Consider the following 22547-nt stretch of genomic DNA (forward strand, 5'->3'; position numbering starts at 1 on the left):
CCAACAGTGAGTGAAAGTGACACTGGACAACAAAGACAAAGACGAGCTAGAGTTGTGATGACTAGCGCCACTTGTTTTGTGTAACTGAATAATTTACCGTGCCAGTTGATCGGGCTCAACATGACGTCTCCATAATGCAACATTACCAGTATTGCAGAATAGAAATAAAATGCAGCAAAATGAAGGTGGCAAATGGACTTGAATGCATGTCCTTTTGTAACACTGTAATGCCCAAACACAGTCCCAGATCATCTTTATTTCTGGCCACTGGAAGATTTGTGTGAAATAGACAATGAGATGTTTCTTGTTAGAACTTATCTGGTATAGTAATAAATTAGTAATTAGTAATTGGTTTGCAGAACTACGCATAACTGAAAATTCACTCCAGCATATAAGAAATGCTAACTACAAGCTATATGTTAAGTTTCCCAAGCTCAAATAAACATTTAGATTAATCAAACTCAGTGTATCATACATGTATGATACTATGTTGAGCATTACAGGGTTTGCGTAAGCTGTCAAATTGGACTCATTACAGCCCATTAAAGAGACCAATAAACAACTGACTGGACTGCAACTATCATGGCATTAACCTTTAAAAGCCCGCAATTTACACTCACCTTTGCTACGCTGTGAGGGTTGAATTATGGCAGCTTCCAGCTGGCAGGCTATCTCTTGAAATCTGTCGTGAAAAAGGTTGGCAAGAGAGAACAACCACCTGTGTTAAAAGTATGATCATGTTTAAGAACGGCATCAAGAATGTAACTGCAGTAATCACAATTACTTGCTTTAAGGCACACTAAGCAAAACATTAGGTCAGTTAAACTTCCAGACTATTCACTCTAAAGTATATCTGTGATTCCATGGCAAAGAAAAGCTGGCAATTGGCAGAGAAAATAATGCTCCAGTCTACCTTTTTAAACTTTTTGCCCATACCAAAGCGTTGATGACATTGCCGTTAGGTCACGGATTTTACAATTTCTGTTTGATATTATGAAACTCGTAGAAATAAAACAGGTGTAAAAATTCACATGGACACTCAAGAGATGCATACGAGAATGAACCCACCATTCTTTCTTATAGTCATATCAGTTCTTGTGTCCATGTCCCATGCCTCTTTTTGTATTCTGAATTAATATGTACCAAACTCTGTTGGCACACTGTTTTCATACATTCTGATGATGAGCCAGTAAAGCTGAATTACATAAGGTGGCCAATTCAGCATTTCATCCAATACGAATTCACCAGAAAGTACCAGAAAGCACCTATGCTTGTTAACTTCCACTTATATTTACATTTCGGGTCTCACAAATTAATTTTGCTTCTCCTGCGGAGGTAAAATCAATAAATTCACTATACTATATGCATACACACAATTTTTGCAAACAGGGAAACATGAACTATGTGGATTGAGTTGACCTGGAAGCACATGTTCAGAAGCTATGCAGGAATGCCCCCTCCTTCGAAACACAGGCAGTGGCCTTGCAATTATTGCACATACGGTAATGTCTCACATGTGCTAACAGTATGTCATTGCCCGCACCTTATCTGGAAGTAGATTGCGAGGTTCCACTTGGACATGAAATGCACGTAGCATGGCTGGGCCCGCAGGCTCTCCACCTGAGAGACATTGTAGCAGAGGCGTTCGAGGCGCTCAAGGAATGCCAGGCTGGCCGAGAAACGCTGCTGGAAGGAATTGGGGTCGCCCGCGTTGAACACCCATGGCAGCCGCTCTTCCAGCATCGAGACCAGCTCTGGCAATATCGCCCTCTCCAGGAACGCGTACCCGCTTGCATTCGACTCTGCAACACTGCACACAAATCGATCAGAAGAAGGCTGTAAAGTTGTGATTAGTGGAAGTGGGTCTTGGGTCCACCAGAATAATCGGGAGAAATCAGACACAGTTAAACTTTGACATAATGAACTTCAATATAACGAAATTCTCAATATAACGAAGTGTTTAACTTTTCATAACCTCTTGTCTATAGAACACCATGTATTTGGAACATCAATATAACAAAGTTTGTTTGTATGTGATTTCAATATAACGAAACTTCACTTCCGCCACAAAGGAATGCCGAGACAATAAATGGAAATTTCCACGGACGCTGACAGTCAAGTGATCGAATTACAAGCGTCTGCTTCCAAACGCACCTCTCAATGAGTGTGTGGCGCGACAAAAGTGAACGCCGCAGTGGAGTCACATCTTGTTCCGTATAAAGTCCAAGTGCGATAAGATCTTATCATGGCCCACGCACTTTGTGCTTTAGGTACAAGTGAAAGTGTGCAAGGGTGAGACAAGAAAGATGGTGGCTTCACAAGTGCCGCCTTTCCGCACAAGCAAAGGAAAAAAGGAGAGGGGAGTGTGCGAGAGAAGCGGGGGTAAGTTGGCGCTTGCTTTGCGATTTCTGGCACACGTCTCGACAATGGCTGCACATGCCTCTAAGCACAGCTGCGCACTCTGCTTTAGAGGTGATCTGCCGCATGTGCAAAGAGTAGGCGTGCCGTGACAGTGTGGCATCCTGTTAGCTGTCTTCCCATGTGTTTAGTTTTGGAGGTTGTGTAATCTTTGAGTTTCGGTGGCTCGTTGGAACGAGAGGCAGATAAAGCATTCACTCTCCGCTGCCGGCGCTTTTTATGATAGCGTCGTCCAAGTGCTAGCGATGCTATCAGCTTCGGCGGCAGAGTGCAAGCGAAAGCACGGCTGGCTTGACTCGTACCGCTGATCTGAAGATATTGTCGACGTGGCATGAAACCATATCATTTGTCGCGGACTCCCAAATTCATAAAAATAAATTGTTTTCTCATTAAAATTTGCTTCTTTAGATTGCCCGATAATTCGGAAAATTCTGCGGCCCCTTTCCTAGTAAGAAAAATTGTTGGCAACTTTACATATTTGCATAAAATGTGGAATTTCGATATAACGAAGCAAATTGCCAATTTTACCTACTTTGTTAAATTGAGGTCCAACTGTACTTAAAACTTCAGGTACTTAATTGACCTTATTACTGTAGTATAAATAAAATTAGATTATGGAGATCACATGAGACACCACGACGAACAAGAGCACATGAGACCCCACAAAGTACAGGTGGTCTAAGATGGCAGGTCCTAAAACATAGCCTCCAAGATCTTCAGCGCATTATGGGTGCCACCCAATCTCACAGGTTATGCCCAGGCATCATGCTTGTTGTCAATGTTCGGTTCTTGTAGCATCTTCGGCAAGCAGTAAAAATGTTTTTTTTTTGTTTTTTTTTGTTGTTGTTTTTAATTTCAGTATCAGAAATGTAGATTTCTGCAAACTTTTCGTGATGCATGTATTCGCACAGCGGCACTTCCATGTTTACATTATCTGAAATTAAGTTTTTTATGCAGCTGGTCTTTAAAGTGGACCTATACGTAAGTACTTCATCATTTTTCTATTCTAGCTTTGTCTATGTGAGGTTGGTAATCAAATCTGCAACCATCGTGCTCAGCAGTAGGATAACAGGGCAAAGTGCTGAACTATGCAAAACTGAAAAGACTACAGAAGCAAGGGGGGCTAAGAAGACCATGCACCTGGCAGCTCCGAGGGTGAGGTCTAGAAGCGTTTGGCACCTGGTGCTGAGAAACATCATGACCTGGTTGTAGATGCCATCCAGGCCAACCTCCTGAACCACTTTATCTGTAACCATCTGGTACAAGAAAAAAAGAACAGATCAATTGCGAGATCACCCGAGTGAGCCCGAGTGAGAAAATGCTGTATGTGCACACACACACACAAAAAAAATCCAAACGCTGGAACTTTGCACATTACTGTGCACACTAGATCATACTTATAATGCCTCCTGTATGGGAAGTGGAACACCTGATTAAATTATTAGTTTGTTAGTTTTGTTATTTGAAGTCAGGAGGGTCACTTTCAGCTTTGGGACCTCCTGCATATTCATGTAAATTTCTTATGGATCAAATAAACTGCAAAAAAGTGCCATTGTTTTCATTGTGTGCACAATGCTAATCAATTGCCAGGTCCAAAGTTGGCCAGGGCTACTGCCAGTAGAAGGCTCCAGGTTAATTTTGTACACCTGGTCCATTGGAGCCTAAATACACTAAAACCTCGTTGATGCGTACCCACTTAATAAAGCAATGAATGGGACAAGTTCATGATTGCGGTTACTGATTGTGCCATGATTACGCTTAGTATTATGTGGACGGACATTCTTTAGTTCTTTTATCAGTGCAATACACTAAGCGTAATATAATCATGAACCACTTACTAAGTATTTCCGGTTTAAATATAGTCGCGATGAATTCCCTACCCTGTCACCATTGAACAACATGTACTGGCCAACCACTTAAGCCGTAATTGCATACCGCATGCCATACGGTTAGTGTGTAGTATTCACTCAATTTTTCGGGGTGTACAAGTGTGGAATCAGCAAAACGTTGGGCATGCCGACCATAGAAAATGAAATTGTGGCACATGGACTGCAGCTACCAATGATAGTGATGTCAAAACATCATAGCCATGATGTGTTTGCTGCTCCCATAAGTTTTGGCACTTCCACGTCATCTACGATGACGACGTGGAAGTGGATGATGGCCCTTTTGTATTCGATGTGGCGCGTGCGTTGACTGCCATGAGGGTGTTTGCAGAGAAGTGAGGCCTGATGGCGAAGCTGGCACACGGTTGAGGATGCCATTGTCGCTGCAAGGCTGTTATGGCGGCAAGGGAAAATCACAGATATTTTGCTGCTTGCTCCTAAATAAAGCTTGTCTGTGTGTTTGTACGAGTGAGAATGAAGACAGTTGTTTTTTGGCCTGTAAGTTTATAGCCACTCACCCGCCATTGCCAGTTAATTAGTACATCGCTTAGTGCATACCTGGTCTACGTTCCTCCCCAGCTACATATTAACTAGGTTTTACTGTATGAGGGAACAATAAATGTGTCTGTACTTGTATTTCAGTGAATGCCGAATACACTAAAAATGCACACAGAACACACAAGTGGCACTGGTGTGTTGTGGGCGGATTCTCTGCTGAATGTTCATGCTGGTTTATCCTGATCTGAGAAATGTCATTGTGCCAACAATCCTCATTTTCCATGCTTGTTTGACCAAGCCACAAGTGTGGTAAGTGTGCACTTGTGAAGTGTTCACTCCAACTACCTCGGCACACATTCCCACATCTGCTCACACACAAACAAAAAATTTGCCAGTGTGCGCTCAAGAACAGTCCAGCTGTGCTCTTGCGCTTGCTCCTGTACAAAAGTGCATAAAGAAAAAAAAAAACAGGCCTTCAGTAGGATGACTGGGTAGTGGCGTCAAGCCTTGCCCAAAACCCTGTGGCCTAATAGCACATTGTGTTCTTGGACTGCACTCTATAAAAATGTTATGTTGTTCAAAACAAGCTTCATTAGATTTCACACTTTCATTTTTACTGCGACGGCAATCAAAGGCTGGAATCAGTTTCATGTGTCTGTCAATTCACCCTTTCCATTATGCTGTTAAGATTGTGTTGCTGCCATGCCACTGGCTCATCTTCGGCTTCACCCTCTACATAAGGTGGAGTAAATCAGTACTTTACCCCTGCCAATGAGATTTTAACTAATCTTCCTGCAGCAATATGCAGTTGGGAGCTGGGCGCACTAACCACTGTGCTATTGTGCTGTTTGCATGCTTGATAACGTGTGCAGGGTTTTGCAACCTACACACTCCGAGGGTGGTGAGGTCTGTGCATGTATTTCTGAGGCCACAACAGGCAACAATGTAGCAGACGAGGTTGATACGTGCGTTACAAAGAAGTAACTCTTGAGAGAATGGCCGTTCAGAGCCAAAGGAATTGATAAAGACGGCTCATTTTTCTTTTAATGTACATGGTTGCAGCTACTGTGCACTGTTCCTCTGTACACTACAAATTGCTAGCTAGTGTTTATCAATTGCTTCATCTTCGGTAACCAGTGCAACACAGTTGATTAGTATGAGGGCGAAGATGGTAGCCTGCTCAAAACAGCGTTCACAGTCGCACGTACTGCAATGCATTCTGATATGCGATGGCCTTATTCTTGCTGGCTCTTTCATGGCCCATTTTGACCAGGCTACCACCTTTCACTGTCACAGTAACCAAATCATGATGGAAATAGTCAAGGCGCACCATACATGAAAGAAAAAAAAAACATTTGTGCTTCAGTCATTCTTCAGTGTCATTGTCGTGCAATGAATTTAATTTTCTGGACAACGCTTTGTAGGGTCAGGCTCGATCTTCGCACACACAATCTCGATGTCGAGGTTGCATGAGAATGCACCCAGAAATGGTTGTATGCTTGTTATATTGCATTCAGAGAGTTTATGTGACGTGTTTGTGTTTATAAATTTGTTTTTATTTCACCAAGCTTCTGGGCTGCAAGTTCAGCGCCTGTCCCATCACTTTCTTAGCTCTTGTCTTAGTCTGTGTTGCATTGGTTACCAAAGATGAAGTTAAACCAAAACGTCCGAATGTCAGTTTCGTTGAACTTATTCATGACTGTTTATGGAGTCCTCTCTCAACACTAAACATTCAAGTGACCTTAATTCTTCCCTTAATGCCTTGCTCTTGCATCTGGTGTCAGTTGTTTATGCTGTGCACATCTATATGTGTGTGTGCATCAGCACACACACACATACACATTCACATGTGTGTGTGTGAGTGCACCTGCATCATACATCTCACTTCTGCCTTAAGGCCTTGTTCAAGACTTCTGGTGTTCTGGACATGAAGAACAGTGCCCTTCTACACTAGTCGGCGCTGGCATCTACTTCTTCCTTCTCACATCTTTCCAGCACTGCGTCATTTCAAGGTGCTTTAATAACTAGACCAAATGTACACATTACTGCAAGGGTTCTGCACTTGGGATCAAAAGCATTCACATTCCCAACCAGATTTTGAAGCTCCTGCAGGAGAAGCTTAGAGAATTTGTGCTTATATCAGAAGAAAGTCATTGTTAGACATTCACAAGTTCAAGAGACATGCAAGTGAGCTTCTTTTATTTTCCTTTTAATGGCTATGAAATGAAAGATATCTTGAAAACACAGTGATCTCTCCAAGCCTATGCACCCACCTCATCTAGGGCAGGCGCAACAACGCGCTTGCGGAAGAGCTCCTCCACGGCCTCCACTCGATCGAGCGTGGCACAAATCCTCAGCACAGAGCTGAGCTCAGGCTGGCTATCTATCTTGAGGCCACGTAGGAAGCTGTCCTCCAGGTGCCTCTGAAGCAGCTCAGTCACTGCATTCACCCTCTGTAAAAGAGATAGATCAGGAAATTGCAGACAGTTGTAGCCTAAAAGTAGAACAGCATTAATGCTCTGTAAACGGGCAAATCAAGAAACCCCAAATTGGCATGGCTATAAAAGCAAGGTCAACTTACTGAACAAACAAGAAAAGGTTTTAGGAAAGCTTTCACAGAAAAATAAACATAAGTGAAATAGGTGGGAATTAAAGGCAGTACTGTAAGTGTGCTCAACAATAAAATGTAATTATTTAAAGGAGTCACTCATGTTCATCACTCCTGAAGAGCTACCTTATACTTGTGCAAGGGCTGCATCCACGTAAGGGCCAGGTCGCACCCCCAACTTGGCAGCCCAAAATTTGGAAAAAAAGAATTCCAACGGAGAAGCAATCACATTCGGTGAATTTTGCGCGCACCTTGGTGAATTTTTTGTGCGCTGTATACTTCCGCTTGCCACTACTAGGTGGTGAGAGCTGCGCAGTGACCTCTGATGCAACGGTATATTTGCGGATTTGGGGTGTGCACAAGTCACTGGCTGCGCTGGCACCATTTTGATCAAAGGTTCGGTCCCGTGTAAGGGCCGCGCTTCGGCGAAATTGTGGCAAAAAAAGTTCAGCCCTTACACGAGTCTATACACAATTAACATGAGCAATGTTACTTTCTGTTATATTTACTTCAAAGTTGTTACGTTTCCTCGAGTTATCAGAGCACCCAAATAATATTTCTAACTGCGTACTCCCGTTATACTAGCGTTCCTCCAACGAAACAAACACTCAGCTTACCCAGTCTCATTTTGTGCCGGCAGTATCTTCAATAGTGCTTTGTCACATATTTTTTACAAAATATTCTATTCAGTCCCTTCAACATGACTTACTCTATCAGTTATTGTATGGGGCAACTCCTAATGATTACACCCAAGAATTGGCATGCTATCATAAAACATCAACATTTACTCCGATTCATTTGCGCTAAAAATCCCTAATGACTGGAACCAGCTCCCAGAATCTGTCACTACCCATCTCTAATGCTATGATCTTTAGGATAACCACAAAGGCACATATCTGATCTTCAGTCTACTGAGAGTATAAAAACAAGTAAATAAAGAAGGACAGACACAGAAGAAGACCACACGTATATTGTTGGTGCCCCATACCTCGGCCAGCGCTCCAGCCAGCTTGACCTGCTTGCATTTGCTGAGGTAGAAGAGGACCTGGTTCACTTCTATGGCCACCTGCTCCACTTGCTCATTGGTCCACCTATTGAGAGAATCTAAATCTTAGTCCAAAGCCAGCTCACAATGAACATGCTGATGTCATTGTACCTCAAATTAGTTCCCCACGTGGCAAGATCATGTTGTGGCAGCACTGATAGCAAACTTGGTACGTACAGTCTTGCTCTGAGGTACCCACCTATGTTTGTTCATTACACTCCACACCACACCACACCACTTCATGCAGAACCATTCCTAGCGCATTATTTCTTAATATACAACATTGTAAGCGAAGCTAATCTGTACAATTTCTTATGCAACGTAATGGGTTTTATGGCTAGCAAGGTAACCCCTTCTTGTGCAAATAAAATGTTCAAACATAAAAGCACCAAAAATGAGCACACTTCCTGCGGTGACGAAAGAGTTAAGGGCTTAGTAGACATTACAGCCACTGTGCACATACTAAAAGTAACTCGCATGTTTATCCTGTGATCACAGCCATACACGCACAAAGGGTACTATGTATATTGACACGTGTACTTATCTTTATCGGGCAACCACGTTTCGCCGCTTAACAACTGTAATCGCACAGCGAGGGACGCGCCTGAATGTATCCGATGTTTCTGGAATGTTATAGATGCTTCTACCCGGCTGTCTGTTGTCGCCGAACCTTGTGTTATCTGATTTCATCGCGTAACGCGAATGGTGTAGAACTTTGTGGAAGGCACACGGGTCCGAACAATTAGTCTGGAACATTCGACGACTGCTCTATAAAAGCCGACGCGCTTGACCCGCTGATCAGATTTTCGACGATCGCCGACTGTGTTCGCCGCTATCGTTGTGCTTTAAGTGTAGCCTGTTTTGTGGGCACAGGTTCGCCCAATAAAAGCTAGTTTTGTCTTTCACAGTACTGCTACTGTGTTCTTTCTTCACGGTCACTACCACGTGACAATATTCATCTGCACGAATTACAAGTGTACACATGCTGACAATCAGTAATGACACTGACGCTACCTGCAAACATCTTGAACTTCATCATAGAAAAATATATTATAGTGGTTCTACACATAAATCTCTCACCTGTCCATGTGATCTGGAGATGGTAGAAGACGCTCAATCTTGTCTACACTCTTGGAGACAGCTATCGCCTGCTGCAATAAAGCCTGAACAAAGGTAGAAAAACAAAGTATGGAAGCGGTTGCTTAAGCACAGCTTCAGCTAGACAATGCAACAGCTCCAAGTTTTAGTCATCACCGTATGCCTATTTTGTGTCCCCTGTAGAATGAAAACACCTCTTATAGATCTCAGCTTACCCCTATAGCTGTAGTCACATGACAAAGTAAATCGCGATTCGAGCTTGCAGATATCAGATCACAGGATCATACGTCACCCAATCCTGCTGCACTCGGTGTGTCCTTGTGAAAAAATTCATGATATGGCCAAAAGCCAAATCACTGCTGGGATTGTCGGCAAGAAATGCCACAATACTGATGGCGAAATGCTTCTAGAGGTCAGCATATTCAATCAAGTCCAAGTCACTATTTGAATTAAAACCCATGCAACCGGTATGTAGCTTCTGCCGGTTAGCTTGGTGGTCGCAAGTGAATGTGTGCAGCGTTCCAACGCGTTTGCATTATCGCCAATGCATTGGAGAGAGAGAGAGAGCAGTGCTTATGCCACTGCCATCTGCTTTTCTCCACTGTCATGTGAATTCCAGCTGCGAAGTGATCTGATGTATGCCACATGTCACATGACCGATTTATCCATAATCCCATTCATCACGTGAACCCAGCTTATCTTTTATCAACTGACACCATCTTATGTCTGCAAATTTCCTAATCTCTTCACACCCAATTTGACCTATACGATGATCAACAGAGTTTCCCTTCCCTTGGTATCCATTGTTATTCTAACAGCCCATTGGTTATCAGCTCTATGCATTACATGTCCTGTCGAGCTCCCACTTCTATCTCTTAATCTCAACTAAATATCAGCTGCACCCTTTTTCTAATTCATACAGTGCTCTGCCCACCTCTTAATGTGATGCCTATAATTTTTTATTCCATTGTTCATTTTGCATGCTTCTTGGCATTCTAATTATTCTCCAAATTTCAATAAGTACGAGCTTGATGCCATGCACTAAATGCCTATGCTCGGCACAAGCGCTGTTAAAGACAAAAGAACTGAAAGCTGGGCCAGTTGGTCATTGTTCATGGTAAAAACTGCAGCGTGCACAAGCACAAGAGACGAAGGGCACAGGTAGTTTACAAACGAGTGCTGTTTACAAATAAGTGCTATTTACAAACAGTGCAGTGCTTGTTTATAAACTATGTGTGTCCTTTGTGGGCACTGCAGTTTTGCCATGCATACTCAAAGGGCCTCACGAGTTCTCCTGCGATCAGAAGTTGCAATACATTTGATCAACAGACAAAAAATAAAACATTGCCAGTATAATGGAACAATCCTTTGCCTTTGATTCTATCCCCTATTTATCATTAACCACTAACGACTGGTAAATTTCGCTGATAACATAGGCAAGGTGCAGTTCAAACCCATGATAAAGTGTGAACAGGAAAAAGTTTGGATTAGAGCCGCTACATTATCGCGGCCCATGACTTCAACATGATTACATCAAAGCTAACTGCAAAGCGTAATAGCTGGCGTTCATGATTGAGAAGAAGCATTGTAAAAATGCACACGGTCAGAAAAAAACTGTCCTGTATTTTCGCTTCTTTTTTTTTCTGTTTGTCTCCATGTCCAGAAACAGCATTCTACTATACGCATATGGCAATGGAACTGTCGATCATACCGCCCTCGACACGCCAATCTACAAGAATTCGTCAAGCTGAATCAACCCGACGTCATAGCACTACAAGAAACGAATACGCAGAATGTCCGACTGCAAGGATACGCCACATATGCACAAACCCGACGAACTGCCATACTGGTGAAGAAAACTCTGACAGCCCAAAAACATGACATAGAGAACACCCAGATCGAACACACCTTAATCGAGGTTTTACCGGAACGAAAGACGCAGAAAAGCCTATTCGTGGCCAGCATGTACAGCCCGCCTCGCGACCAGCTACCAGATTTCGATCACTTTGTACGAGAAATCAGGAAATCCACGAATGGACACCAACTCGCCATAGTGGGTGACTTTAACGCTTCGCACACGGCATGGGGCTATCCTACCACCACAAAGAAGGGTGCTAGAGTGCACGATGCCGCACAGCAACACAGACTCACCCTCTGGAATGATCCCTTCCAGACCACGAGAATTGGAAACAGCGTCTCCAGGGACACAAACCCCGATCTTACCTTTACTGCGGACGTCCCCTGGGCAGAGTGGAGTCGACTCCTGGAGACCTTAGGCAGCGATCACCATATCCTCCAATTAGATGTAGCACACACCCGTAAACAGACCAAGACCGGAATCGCACGGCTAACCGATTGGAAATCCTTCAGGGACAAGCTAGATTCCGGAGCAAGCATAAGTGACATTGACGAGTGGCTCAAAAATGTATTAGACGCAGCAGAACGTCACACCAAGATCATACGACTCGATTCCGATACACCCGCGGTCGACGCGCACCTCCTACATCTCTGGGAGGCAAGAAGTGGCCTCCTGAAGAGATGGAAGCGACAAAAGCTTAACAGAAAGCTAAAAACACGCCTCGCTCTCCTTACCAAGCAGGCTCAAGACTATGCGGAACACCTCGTCAGGCAGAACTGGCACGCTTTCTGTGACAAGCTACAGGGGACTTTGAGCACGAAGAGGACCTGGCACCTCCTACGCGCACTCCTCGCCACTGAACCCACCAAAACGAAACAGAAGCAACATCTTCACAGTCTTATCCACAACCACGCCGGATCAGAAGAACACCTCCTGCGAGAACTACAAAAGAAACTATGCGGAGATGCACCCTCTACCGCGTCAACTCGCTGCAAAGAATACTCTGGAAAACCGAACCCAGGACTCGACCGACCCTTCATGGAGGCCGAAATCCAAGTAGCCCTATCCAAGCTGACTAGAAATACCAGCCCAGGTAAAGACAGGATTGTTAACAAACACCTACGCAACCTACCGCAGCAGGCCACCGAGGCTCTCCTCTGTTACTACAATGAGTGCTGGGAGAAAGGAGAACTGCCTGCTGTGTGGAAACACTCGGACATCACCATGATCCCCAAGGCCAACAAACCTCTCAGCTTGGAGAACCTACGCCCGATCTCCCTCACCTCGTGCGCGGGAAAGCTTTTCTAACATATGGTGCACGACCGCATTACCCAGTACCTAGAAGACAACGACCACCTACCAGACACCATGTTCGGTTTCAGGCAGCACCTCTCAACGCAGGATGTGCTCTTACAACTAAAAGAAGGCCTTCTAGATCACCTAAACAATCGAAGCAAATACTCCATAGTGGCAATAGACGTCAAGGGAGCCTTTGATAACGTTAGCCACGACGCGATCCTCAACAATCTCGAAAGCACCGGCTGCGGCACTAGGACCTACGCATACGTCAGAAACTTTCTGATGGACCGCACGGCAACAGTCGGAATCTGCAACATCCGCAGTGAAAGCTTCCTACTTCCAAACAGAGGCACCCCACAAGGGTCGGTCATTTCACCGCTACTCTTTAACGTAGCTATGATCAAGCTACCCCCACTACTTGAGACCATACCAGATCTGCGTCACGCGATGTATGCTGATGACATCACGCTCTGGACCAGAGCTACGAACGTTGGAAGGCAAGAAAGTAGCTTACAAGAAGCTGTCGACACCATCAAAAGCTATCTCCGAAACTGCGGCCTCCGCTGCGCCTCGGAGAAGTCTCAACACCTCGTCCTGAAAGCAAGAACGAGAGGCCGACCACCCAACTACGAAGAGCCCGACCCCAGCATCACACTCAACGGGACAACAATCCCGAAAGTCGACAGCGTGCGAATACTTGGACTCCACATCCACAAAGACGGATCGGGAGCTGCCAGCCTACCGAGACTAGAACGCACCCTTTCGCAACTAACGCACCTCATCAAACGGATCTCAAGCCAAAGAAGCGGGCTCAAGGAGCAAGACATTCTAAGAATAGTACAAGCGCTCCTCACCAGCCGCATCACATACGGCACGCCGTACCTGGCTTTAAAGAATGCTGAAATAGAAAAACTGAACATCATGATAAGGAAGGCAATCAAAGCCGCCCTGGGACTCCCCGCCATGGCCTCTACATCACGTCTCCTTAAGATGGGCGTCCACAACACGTGGCAAGAGCTCGCCGAAGCGCACAAGAACAGCCAGCTGGAACGACTCAAGCTCACGCCCACAGGGAGATCAGTACTCCGAAACCTAAACTACAGCGAGATGTATGTCGCAGACATGGACAAGAAAGAGCGAATACCACCGGACGTTCGAGAGTGCATTTCCATCGCACGTGTCCCGCGTAACATGCATCCCATATATCACAAGAGTAGAAGACAGGCTAGAGCCAACGCCATCAAAAGAAGTTTCAAGCATGACCCGAATGCCCGCTACACTGATGCGGCCAAGTATCCGCATCGAAACGCGTATGCTCTGAGCGTCGTCGACTCCCAAGGCTCCGAGCTTGCATCGGCAACCATCAAGGCACGCAACCCGGAAACGGCTGAAGAAGCGGCAATCGCTCTCGCCACCACCACATGCACAGACGCAGCAATTATATTCACCGACTCTCAGGCCGCCTGCAGAAACTTCTTGAGGGGCCGCATCTCGGCCGATGCACTCAAGATACTAAAAAGACGAAGCACTCCGCTCCCGTACACCTGCGTAACGTGGGTACCCGGACACGAGGGACTAGAGGGGAACGAAGCGGCCCACGCCGCTGCCCGCGAGCACGTCAGCCGGGCTCCCCACTCCCCACGCGCTCTCGGACCCGTGACAGAAGAGGCGGAGGCCGTACCCACCAACTATTCGGCCATATTGCAGCATTACAGGCTCGAGCGTCGAGTGTACCCTCCACCGCACCCTAAACTCGACAGAGAAGAAAGCCTAATCCTTAGACGCCTGCAAAGTAACACATACACGCACGGAACGATGATGCATCGCCTCTACCCGACACTCCACGGCTACCTCTGCCCACTGTGCAACGTATCCGACACTCTGGCACACTTGCTCCTGGAATGCCCGTGGCAGGAAGGCAGCGAAATGCAACCAGAAACGCAGGCAAACGACCTGTTCGAAACGTGGGAGGCCAAGCTAACCCTCGGGGACCTGGAAGACCAACGACAACTCGTCGCCAGGGCTAAGAGGGCAGTCGAAGCCAGAGGGTTCCTGGACTAAGGAGCCCTCCCACCTTAGGGTGATACCCGGCCTCGCTCGGGACACTGTTTCGTCTAATAAACGTTTCTCTCTCTCCATGTCGTCTGCTGCGTAACTTTCCAATATAATATTCAACATGATTAATAATATGACGGAATGTGAGAACAATATCACGCACGATTAGCTGTCAATTAAGCTTTTTAAGTTTAGGTGGCTACGAACAAAGTCATTTACCTTTTTTTCTTGAACAGCTCGTCGGGCAGCAAGTTCTGTCCTCGCTTGCGTCAGCGCTGCTTCGAACGCGGCGTTGGCTTCCTGGAGGCACATTTATCATAACTTGAGATCTTATTTTTCATCTTAGTCAAAGCACTTACTCGCCACAAATCTACATACTTTCTCACTTAACCTACGAGTTATGGCTCGTACAGGCAGTGGATTCGCGCCCACAACGGCCTGTCAATAAAGAGGGAAGCATCACACATACGTTCACTTCTTGCTTCAGGTCTTCGAGCGGCTTGGAGATGTTCCTGATGAATTTGTCCAGTCCAACCTAAACATTTAGCACGGATGGGAAATAATTCATTAGTACAGCTCGTGTGACAAAATGCGGGCATTAAGCAGAGTTGTCGGCACTCACCAGATTTGCTGACAAGTTGACGAAGTCCGCGTAATCCTTGTTGATGAGCTTGATCATCGACGATCGCAGAAACTTGAGGTGTATGCCGAGATCGTCGCGTAGCTTCTCTAAGCTGGCACGCTTTCTGTGCTCGCTGACAAACGTATCCACGGAGAAGTTCTCCTGTAACAATAATAATAAAATCAGTTCTGTAACTTTCCTGGGCGGCGTACTTCGACAGCCATCGAAACCAAAATGCAGTAACCGTTCGGGACGGAAGAGCCGTTAAGAAATAACGAAGGGAGGGGTACTTACACGCATGAAAACATCTTTGGGGAAGCACAGGTTAACCGCTGGCTCTTGTAAGAGCTTGTCAGTGAGTATGCCTTCCATGATCGCCCACTTTACCGGCAAAAAATTAAGCTACCTCGAAACTGTCCGTCCCAGAACTGCCATCTTGCCACCTCAGACAGTATTCGGTTTCAGCCGGTCCACAGCAAAATATTTATGCATGGTGTCGTTTTAGGTCTCGGCACATTTGAAACAACGCAATTTTATTTTGATTTTGATATTAACACCAATTTAAGTGTTTACTTGTACTACGTATTAGAAACTTCTTAAATACAAGATACGTTGCTTAGCAACGAATTTGTTTACACTCCCGCCATGGATGCAGACGAGCTCGACGACTTGGAGTCTCCTGTCAAGAAAGTATGACCCGACAGGCCGTAATAAGGAGCCTGTAAAAGCAAGTTTCTTCGGATTATCAACCTATTTACCGCTCCGTTTCTTTTTTAGACATTTGGCAGTCGTGCTCGTCGACTAAACATATTCGGAAACAACACTACCGACATACCTACCAACGCATTCGCATCTAACGGGGTGCGTCGGAACGCACTATCGTTGTGTTCTGCGTGATAATATTCAATTGTCGCTTTACTCGCAGAGCGGTGAAGGTTCCAAAGCTCCTCCCAAGCCGAGAAGAAATAGCGGATGGGCAGAAGATAATTCGTCGTCCGGGCTGTTTCGGTTTGTTCGTTTTCTGGTTGGAATTGGGATAGGTTAGGTTAATTAACTAGCAATAGTTAATTTCATTCGAGCGATCACTCTATAAACCACACTAGGCCAAGGTGCGATTCTTAATCCGCAGACTAGTACGCACGGCCCCCATATCTCAGGTGAAAATTTTGCAATAAAATTAAGTTTTTATTTCATTTGGGAGAAAGAGGGGAGGGGCACAAAGAGAAAAGGAGCGCGGAAATAAGTTCTACAGAATAGATTTTGGCGAACTTAATTAGGACCGATAGCATACAGGCTAAGTACAAAAGCACTAGCTGTAATAAATGACCTTTCCAAATCTATAGTGCCGTTGCGAGGGCTAAAGCTGGCTTTTTCCGACTTACTATAGCCGGCAGCCCATTTCCAGCTGCAATAATTTAAGCTCTACCAGCAACACCAGTCTAGCCTCGTTATAACGAAGCCGCATAAACAAACAAACAAAAAAGACTCCTTATATCCAATAATCGTTACATGCTAACAGTGGCGAGAAACATGTTTAGTTCGTAATATACGATAATTCACTATATCGAGGTTTGACTCATCATTGAACTGCATTCCAGTAAAAAGTACATTGGAAGCATCACATCAGCTGAAAGCCAGTTCATTTCTAGTTCAAACCACTATAGACCTGCAGTCGAATCCATTCAAAAGCAACTGCAAAACTTTCACCTGAGCTGGCATGACACTGACACACTTGCATGACGTGGCACCTAATTCAGTTACCCCTATATATCTCTCCCATTTTTGCCAACTCACAGCTTCAGACGGTCGTCTGCACGTCCCCCAAGCACCGTCCCGATGTGAGTTCCTCGTGTGTCATTTCCATGCATGATTCACTGTTGGCATGACCATAAGAACGACACTTTTCTGAGAATCCACGTTTAGGCCACTGGGTTTATATTTGACAGCAAATTTAAAACAGTGAAATAGGATTAGGATGACATTGAGGCACATACAAATGACACATAAAGGTACTGACTACAAATTTATTCTATTGCCAGCATGACCAATAGACTAATTACATCCACAACAGTTGATATACAGTTGAAACTTTGTTTAACAAAGTGATGACCACGCTCGAATTATTTCGTTAAATCAGGAAGTTCGAAAAATCGAGCAAGGAACTTTTCGGTCCTTTGAAATCTAAAATTGTAATGTAGCAACACCCAAATGGTAGCGCGGCATTGTATCTGCTGCTAACCCACGCCTGCACATGTAAAAAGTCGACAATAGGGCCAAATACCGCCACCCTTAGCACCATCTAGTACGTAAGAACGCTAGTGACTATTAAGTTCATTGTTCCGTGCATGGGCACGGCATGCAGCCTCGTCAAAATAAAACTAGGGCTGTGACTAGGGTGTCTAAATGTTTTATCATGATAGCGTTAGAATGCACGCACAAAGAAAAACCCATCTGCATCAAAATTAGAAAGAGATCTCAGCTTTTTTCACTAATTTATTTCTGGAACAGCTTTGTTAAATTGGGTTTAATGCAAGCTAGTTTCTTTAATTCAGCCTGATGACAACATTGAACCTCACGGGTGCTTGCCAGGGAATGGAAATTTCTTCGTTAGATCGGGAACTTCATAAAATTGGGTTTCATTAGATTGAGTTTTAACTCTAACAAAATTAATAAAAAAAGAAGCACTAAAAGACCTCCGTGATATAGCTGACAAATTGACAAATAGAGTTTCAAGTAACTAAAAGTGATGTTCCAGAAAAACTGTGATATTATAGCTGACAGCTAATGTTTCCGGAGCAAGAAATTTACAAAAAATGTTGAATTTTATTGCTATCTCACTGCTCATCTGGGAATTTAGGTGTGCGATAAGTTTGTTGTAAGAGGAGTTATCCGCTTATCAAAATGAGGACGGTTGCACTGGATCTCAGAAAGTATTTTTTTCCAGGATTTCATCCTTCAGAAAACTTTTGTTGTGAGGGGCACATGCACAGAAGGCTGGAAAGCAACAGCAAGAACTAACATAACCAAACACAAAACAGTTTGTAGTTAGTGTTTTTGTGTGCCAATTCAATGTGACTGTTTGTCAGCTTTGTCATCTTGCACCATTTGCAAAGTTAGATTCAAGTACACTTTTTTTTGTCTTGCACACAGAAGCACTTGCCAAATGAAGTCATTCTAGACTGAATCAAGGCTGCCTCCATGGACCATAATATGTAAAAAAATATCACTTATGGCACCAGTGGGAAGCTCTATGTTGTTAATCAAGTAATTGCATTATGTGATAGCCTTCTGCAACACTGTGAGGGTTCAAGACAGTGGTTACAGAAAAAATATATATGGAGCTATTATGTACATGCAATGTTTGTGTGCTGATTTCTTTCCACAACACAGCTTACAAACTGGCTCAAAGGGCTATTGTGCAAGTTTGAAACAGCAACCACTGCAGCAGCTGAGTGTGTGAAATTTGTGAGCATCTGTAGTTCACCATGCTATACTCTGTATGATATATTTTAATGCAATAAGATATTGCGACAAGCAAAACATGCCAGGGTGATGCTGAACTTTTCTAGCACAGAATAACAGCTACGACAGTACTGCAGTTACTCTATTACATGGGTAAGCTCTGAAACACTACTTTCAATCACTTTTTCAATTTCAATTAATTCAATTTCAATCACTTTTTTGTTGTTGCTGTTATTCAGAGAAGTGTCAAAGTTGACAAGAAATGAGACCGTTCTGGAAAGGGACGACTCCGACTCGGGTAAGGCAAGAAGGCAATGTTCAGTGTCCCTCGTGTTTTCTGTTGCCCTGCCAACGCAAGCTGCTGTTGATTTTTCAGAGATCCCAAGCATACCCGACTTGGGAGAAGTTGAATATGATGACCTTGCTACTCAGGTGGCCCAAGCTCCGAGGTGAGCAAGATTTGCATGCCACTAAGGGCTCTACATATTTTTCCAGAGATACAAAGCAAGGCGTTATGAAATGCCCAACCAAGTACACAAATTCAGTCAGCATTCAAAGTAATAAGCTACCTTAATCACACATTTCTAGTCGTAAGTGATGCACAAGAATCACCGAAATCTACAGGCTTGATATTTAGTCAAGTAAGTACTGCTCAAAGCCAGCATGCTTGCATGTTTGCATACATGCACACACACATGCACACACATACACACATGCATTAAAATAAAAACAGGAAAAATGACTCGCCATGACAGCCCTGCGAAAGTGAATGTCCAGCGAAGTTGTTGCAGAACCACTACTACGACTAAGAGAGGTATTTAATGCTTTATTGATGGTTCGGATGCTTGTTTCGATCTTGTTCTTTATTGAAACATATGCTGTTTTCTACGTTCTATGATTCCAATGAATGTATGCACTGTTTGCTTCACTTTGCTTAATGCTTGTAGCCTCTGCATTACAAGGGGGATGAACCATTGCATTTTTGCTTGCAGAAGGGGATATGAGCCATTGCTGATGATGATAGTTTTTGTTCATGGGCTGACAGGAAAAATGCCACCCACCGAGAGGCTACCAGCTTTGCTGTAAAATACTGCCACAGCAACCTGCGAATAAGATGCCAAACTAACTCCAAAATGTTCGGTACAATAAAGTACCTTTGTATAGAGATGGTGCCTATCCTCCAATGCCAAGGAAAGTGCAAGTGAAATGAACTTGTTGGTACTTGCAAGCACTCATTGTATGCAGTGATAAAGCAAATTCCACAGTGATAAAGCAACATTTTCCAATCCCACTCCCTCTCTCGCTCTTTTTTGAAACCCAAGGGTCAGCTGCCTTTCCGCTTTTTTGCAGTGTTTCTGTGAATCAGGTCGACACCTTTCAGCAACTGGACAATGAGCTGCTGAAGCAGGCAGCGTTCACAACGCTTGTGAGTGCAGCGTAGAGCAATCCAAGAATAAAGAGAGACAAAGTAGCACTTATTCAGCTTCATAGCTCTATGGCTGAGTGCACGCCAGCTAGATTTCTTAAAGGTTTTTGGCAGCTCGTACTAAAGATTGACCATCCCTTTTTCCTCTCTAAGTCAATTTCACTTACAGGATGGCTGTGATCTCAGACTGCTTACTAAGTACTTGACTCCCGAAGAATACCTTAAGGAGGTAAACCATGTACATTCATCTATGCACATGTATACATGCCGTTTATTAAGTGTCACCATATAGCACGGCTTCTTTTGCTTTCTCGTGAATTTCCCTGATCAATTTATAGATTTTGGTGTAGCTGCCAACCTCATGCAGCATTCTGTACCACCCAGTTTTCCCCACAATAAATCTAAAGTGTAGGGGTTATCTGCGGCGACACTACTTAACATTTTCTATTCCACTGCAATTGTGTGATGGCACCATCTGTCACTGCTACAGAGAAAACACATAGTTCTCTGTAGCTCTGACAGATGGCGCTACTGCTCCATTGCAGTGAAATCAACATATTTTTAGTAGCGTCACCGCATACAACACCAATTTTGGATTACTGTGGGCAAAAATGTCAAGCAGTGCTCGTAAACGTGGTATTAAAGTAAGCTCACTGCAGAATGCTACCTCTGTGCAATATCTGAGCGTGGATGAGACAGCATGGTGTAGCAGGAACAGCCTCCTACTTGTGCACCAGTCAGTACATTCTTTTCAATGGTGCAAAGCAAAAAAAAAAAGACAACGGGAAAAGCTGAATAGCGGTGCTTGTGTGTGCATCCCATTCTCTGTGTGTTTGCTCCTCACCATTGAAAAGAACCACTGACCGGGTCATGCCACCATTTTGCGCATACTTCTCTTAGCTCCCTGCACGACATATTATCAAGGTAACAAGCTACATTTTTTTCAATTAAAAGCAGCTGGCAATACAATAATGGTAGAATGCAATATCATACCAAGGAAGGGGATTCTGTGTGAAATTAATAACTAATAACTATGCATTTGTCATCAGTTTTATGTGTAGTTAGGTCATCAAGCTGCCCTATTTCTGCACTTCCATTCCTTTACAGCCAGATGCAGTGTGGACATGGGACACCCTTTTCACTGAAGTAGCTGCTGAGATCAACAAGTCAAGCGACAACAGCCAAGAACCTGATGACAAGCAAAACATACCAGTGTGATCGCCTTTATTCCTATGCTCAGTTTCATACCTAGCAGGCAATGCCACAAAGGCTGGAGACTTCTCTCGTGGCTCACATTAGCAACCAAAAAATTGTGTGCCACATATGAAAGCTATGCATCATGTAATTTTCTGTAACATTATCATCCTTTTATGTACCAAAATATGATGTTATTACATAGACGGCGTCATAAATCTGAACCTACATGCCAGTGAACAAAGTGACATTTTTCTTTGACCTGTAGCCACAGCATACCGAATGCGCTCGCAACCAGAATATAGCATGTCGCATACTGGAAGCACAAAGGCGCACAAATAGGATTATATGATTCGACATAACTTTACACCAGCAAGTTGTAGTATAAAGTGCTATAGTTATTCCATAGAAGGTATTGCAGATCAAATACAACTGCAGTGCAAAATGCATGAAGTGATACATCGATGATGGCACTACATGCGCAGCTTCTGCAGCGTTGCCTGGTATGTATATGAAACAGAGTGTCGACATTGAAAAATAAACTTTCATAAAAAACAAGTTTGCAACCCTTATGGCTATCACTTTCACTCTGGCAAAGTCTATAGAGTGTTGTACTTATGACTGCCTGTGTCACTACTGTGGACAGTTAATATGGAAGGTTCTCAAATAAAGTTCTTGTCATGTCATGTCTTAATTATTCCGCCACAGGCGCACTGTTGCAGCCAAATCAATAAAACAATAGGGTGCCACATATGCATCTGATATTGCATGAGAGAACAAGCTTTCTCATAACAGCTCTTCTCTATGGTGAATTCTGTTGCACGATTTGGAGCAAAGCTTTATAGCAAATAGCTTTCTTTGGCTCTTTCAGCCATTTTTGTGGTTGGTCGATGGTCGCACTCGGCAACGAATATGTTCGTTCATTCACTTGCTCTCTCTCTCGATCTCATGCTCGTTCATTTGGGCTATTCACTTATATTGACAGCCCTCATTGATAGTTTCAGCACAATTTTTGTTGTTGTTGACCAGTGGACGGAAATGCTGGTTTGCTTAGTCTGGTGCAAGGTCTCGTGTTTCA

At 44.1% G+C, this 22547-nt stretch overlaps 2 protein-coding genes across 3 annotated transcripts in view; one reads left to right on the forward strand and one right to left on the reverse strand.

The window, feature by feature from the left end:
• Cog2 (conserved oligomeric Golgi complex subunit 2) overlaps positions 1 to 15844 on the reverse strand; it is a 21542-nt gene extending 5698 nt beyond the window's left edge. The window contains exons 1-10 of the mRNA XM_065435012.1: positions 15682 to 15844; positions 15388 to 15549; positions 15235 to 15300; positions 14985 to 15065; positions 9536 to 9618; positions 8399 to 8501; positions 7076 to 7255; positions 3559 to 3674; positions 1544 to 1810; positions 621 to 682 (exon numbers count right to left, since the gene is read on the reverse strand). Coding sequence (XP_065291084.1) covers positions 621 to 682; positions 1544 to 1810; positions 3559 to 3674; positions 7076 to 7255; positions 8399 to 8501; positions 9536 to 9618; positions 14985 to 15065; positions 15235 to 15300; positions 15388 to 15549; positions 15682 to 15759 — 1198 coding nt within the window. The 5' untranslated portion in view covers positions 15760 to 15844. The remainder of the gene's footprint in view (positions 1 to 620; positions 683 to 1543; positions 1811 to 3558; positions 3675 to 7075; positions 7256 to 8398; positions 8502 to 9535; positions 9619 to 14984; positions 15066 to 15234; positions 15301 to 15387; positions 15550 to 15681) is intronic.
• Positions 15845 to 16005: 161 nt separating this feature from the next.
• IFT43 (intraflagellar transport 43) lies at positions 16006 to 22159 on the forward strand. 2 transcript variants are annotated; one of them, XM_065435038.1, is made up of 9 exons: positions 16006 to 16077; positions 16165 to 16248; positions 16313 to 16395; positions 17184 to 17225; positions 19089 to 19147; positions 19226 to 19298; positions 20200 to 20275; positions 20445 to 20504; positions 21383 to 22159. In XM_065435038.1, exons 1-9 carry the CDS (start codon positions 16033 to 16035, stop codon positions 21491 to 21493), a joined length of 633 nt encoding a protein of 210 aa, XP_065291110.1. In that variant the 5' UTR covers positions 16006 to 16032; the 3' UTR covers positions 21494 to 22159. The 2 variants fall into 2 exon arrangements, with proteins under 2 accessions (XP_065291110.1, XP_065291111.1); XM_065435039.1 differs by lacking the exon at positions 16165 to 16248 and having other exon boundaries at positions 16009 to 16114.
• The last annotated feature ends 388 nt before the right edge of the window (positions 22160 to 22547 follow it).

The sequence above is a fragment of the Dermacentor albipictus genome, chromosome 7, assembly GCF_038994185.2.
Source record: "Dermacentor albipictus isolate Rhodes 1998 colony chromosome 7, USDA_Dalb.pri_finalv2, whole genome shotgun sequence".
In the NCBI taxonomy this organism is placed as follows: domain Eukaryota; kingdom Metazoa; phylum Arthropoda; class Arachnida; order Ixodida; family Ixodidae; genus Dermacentor; species Dermacentor albipictus.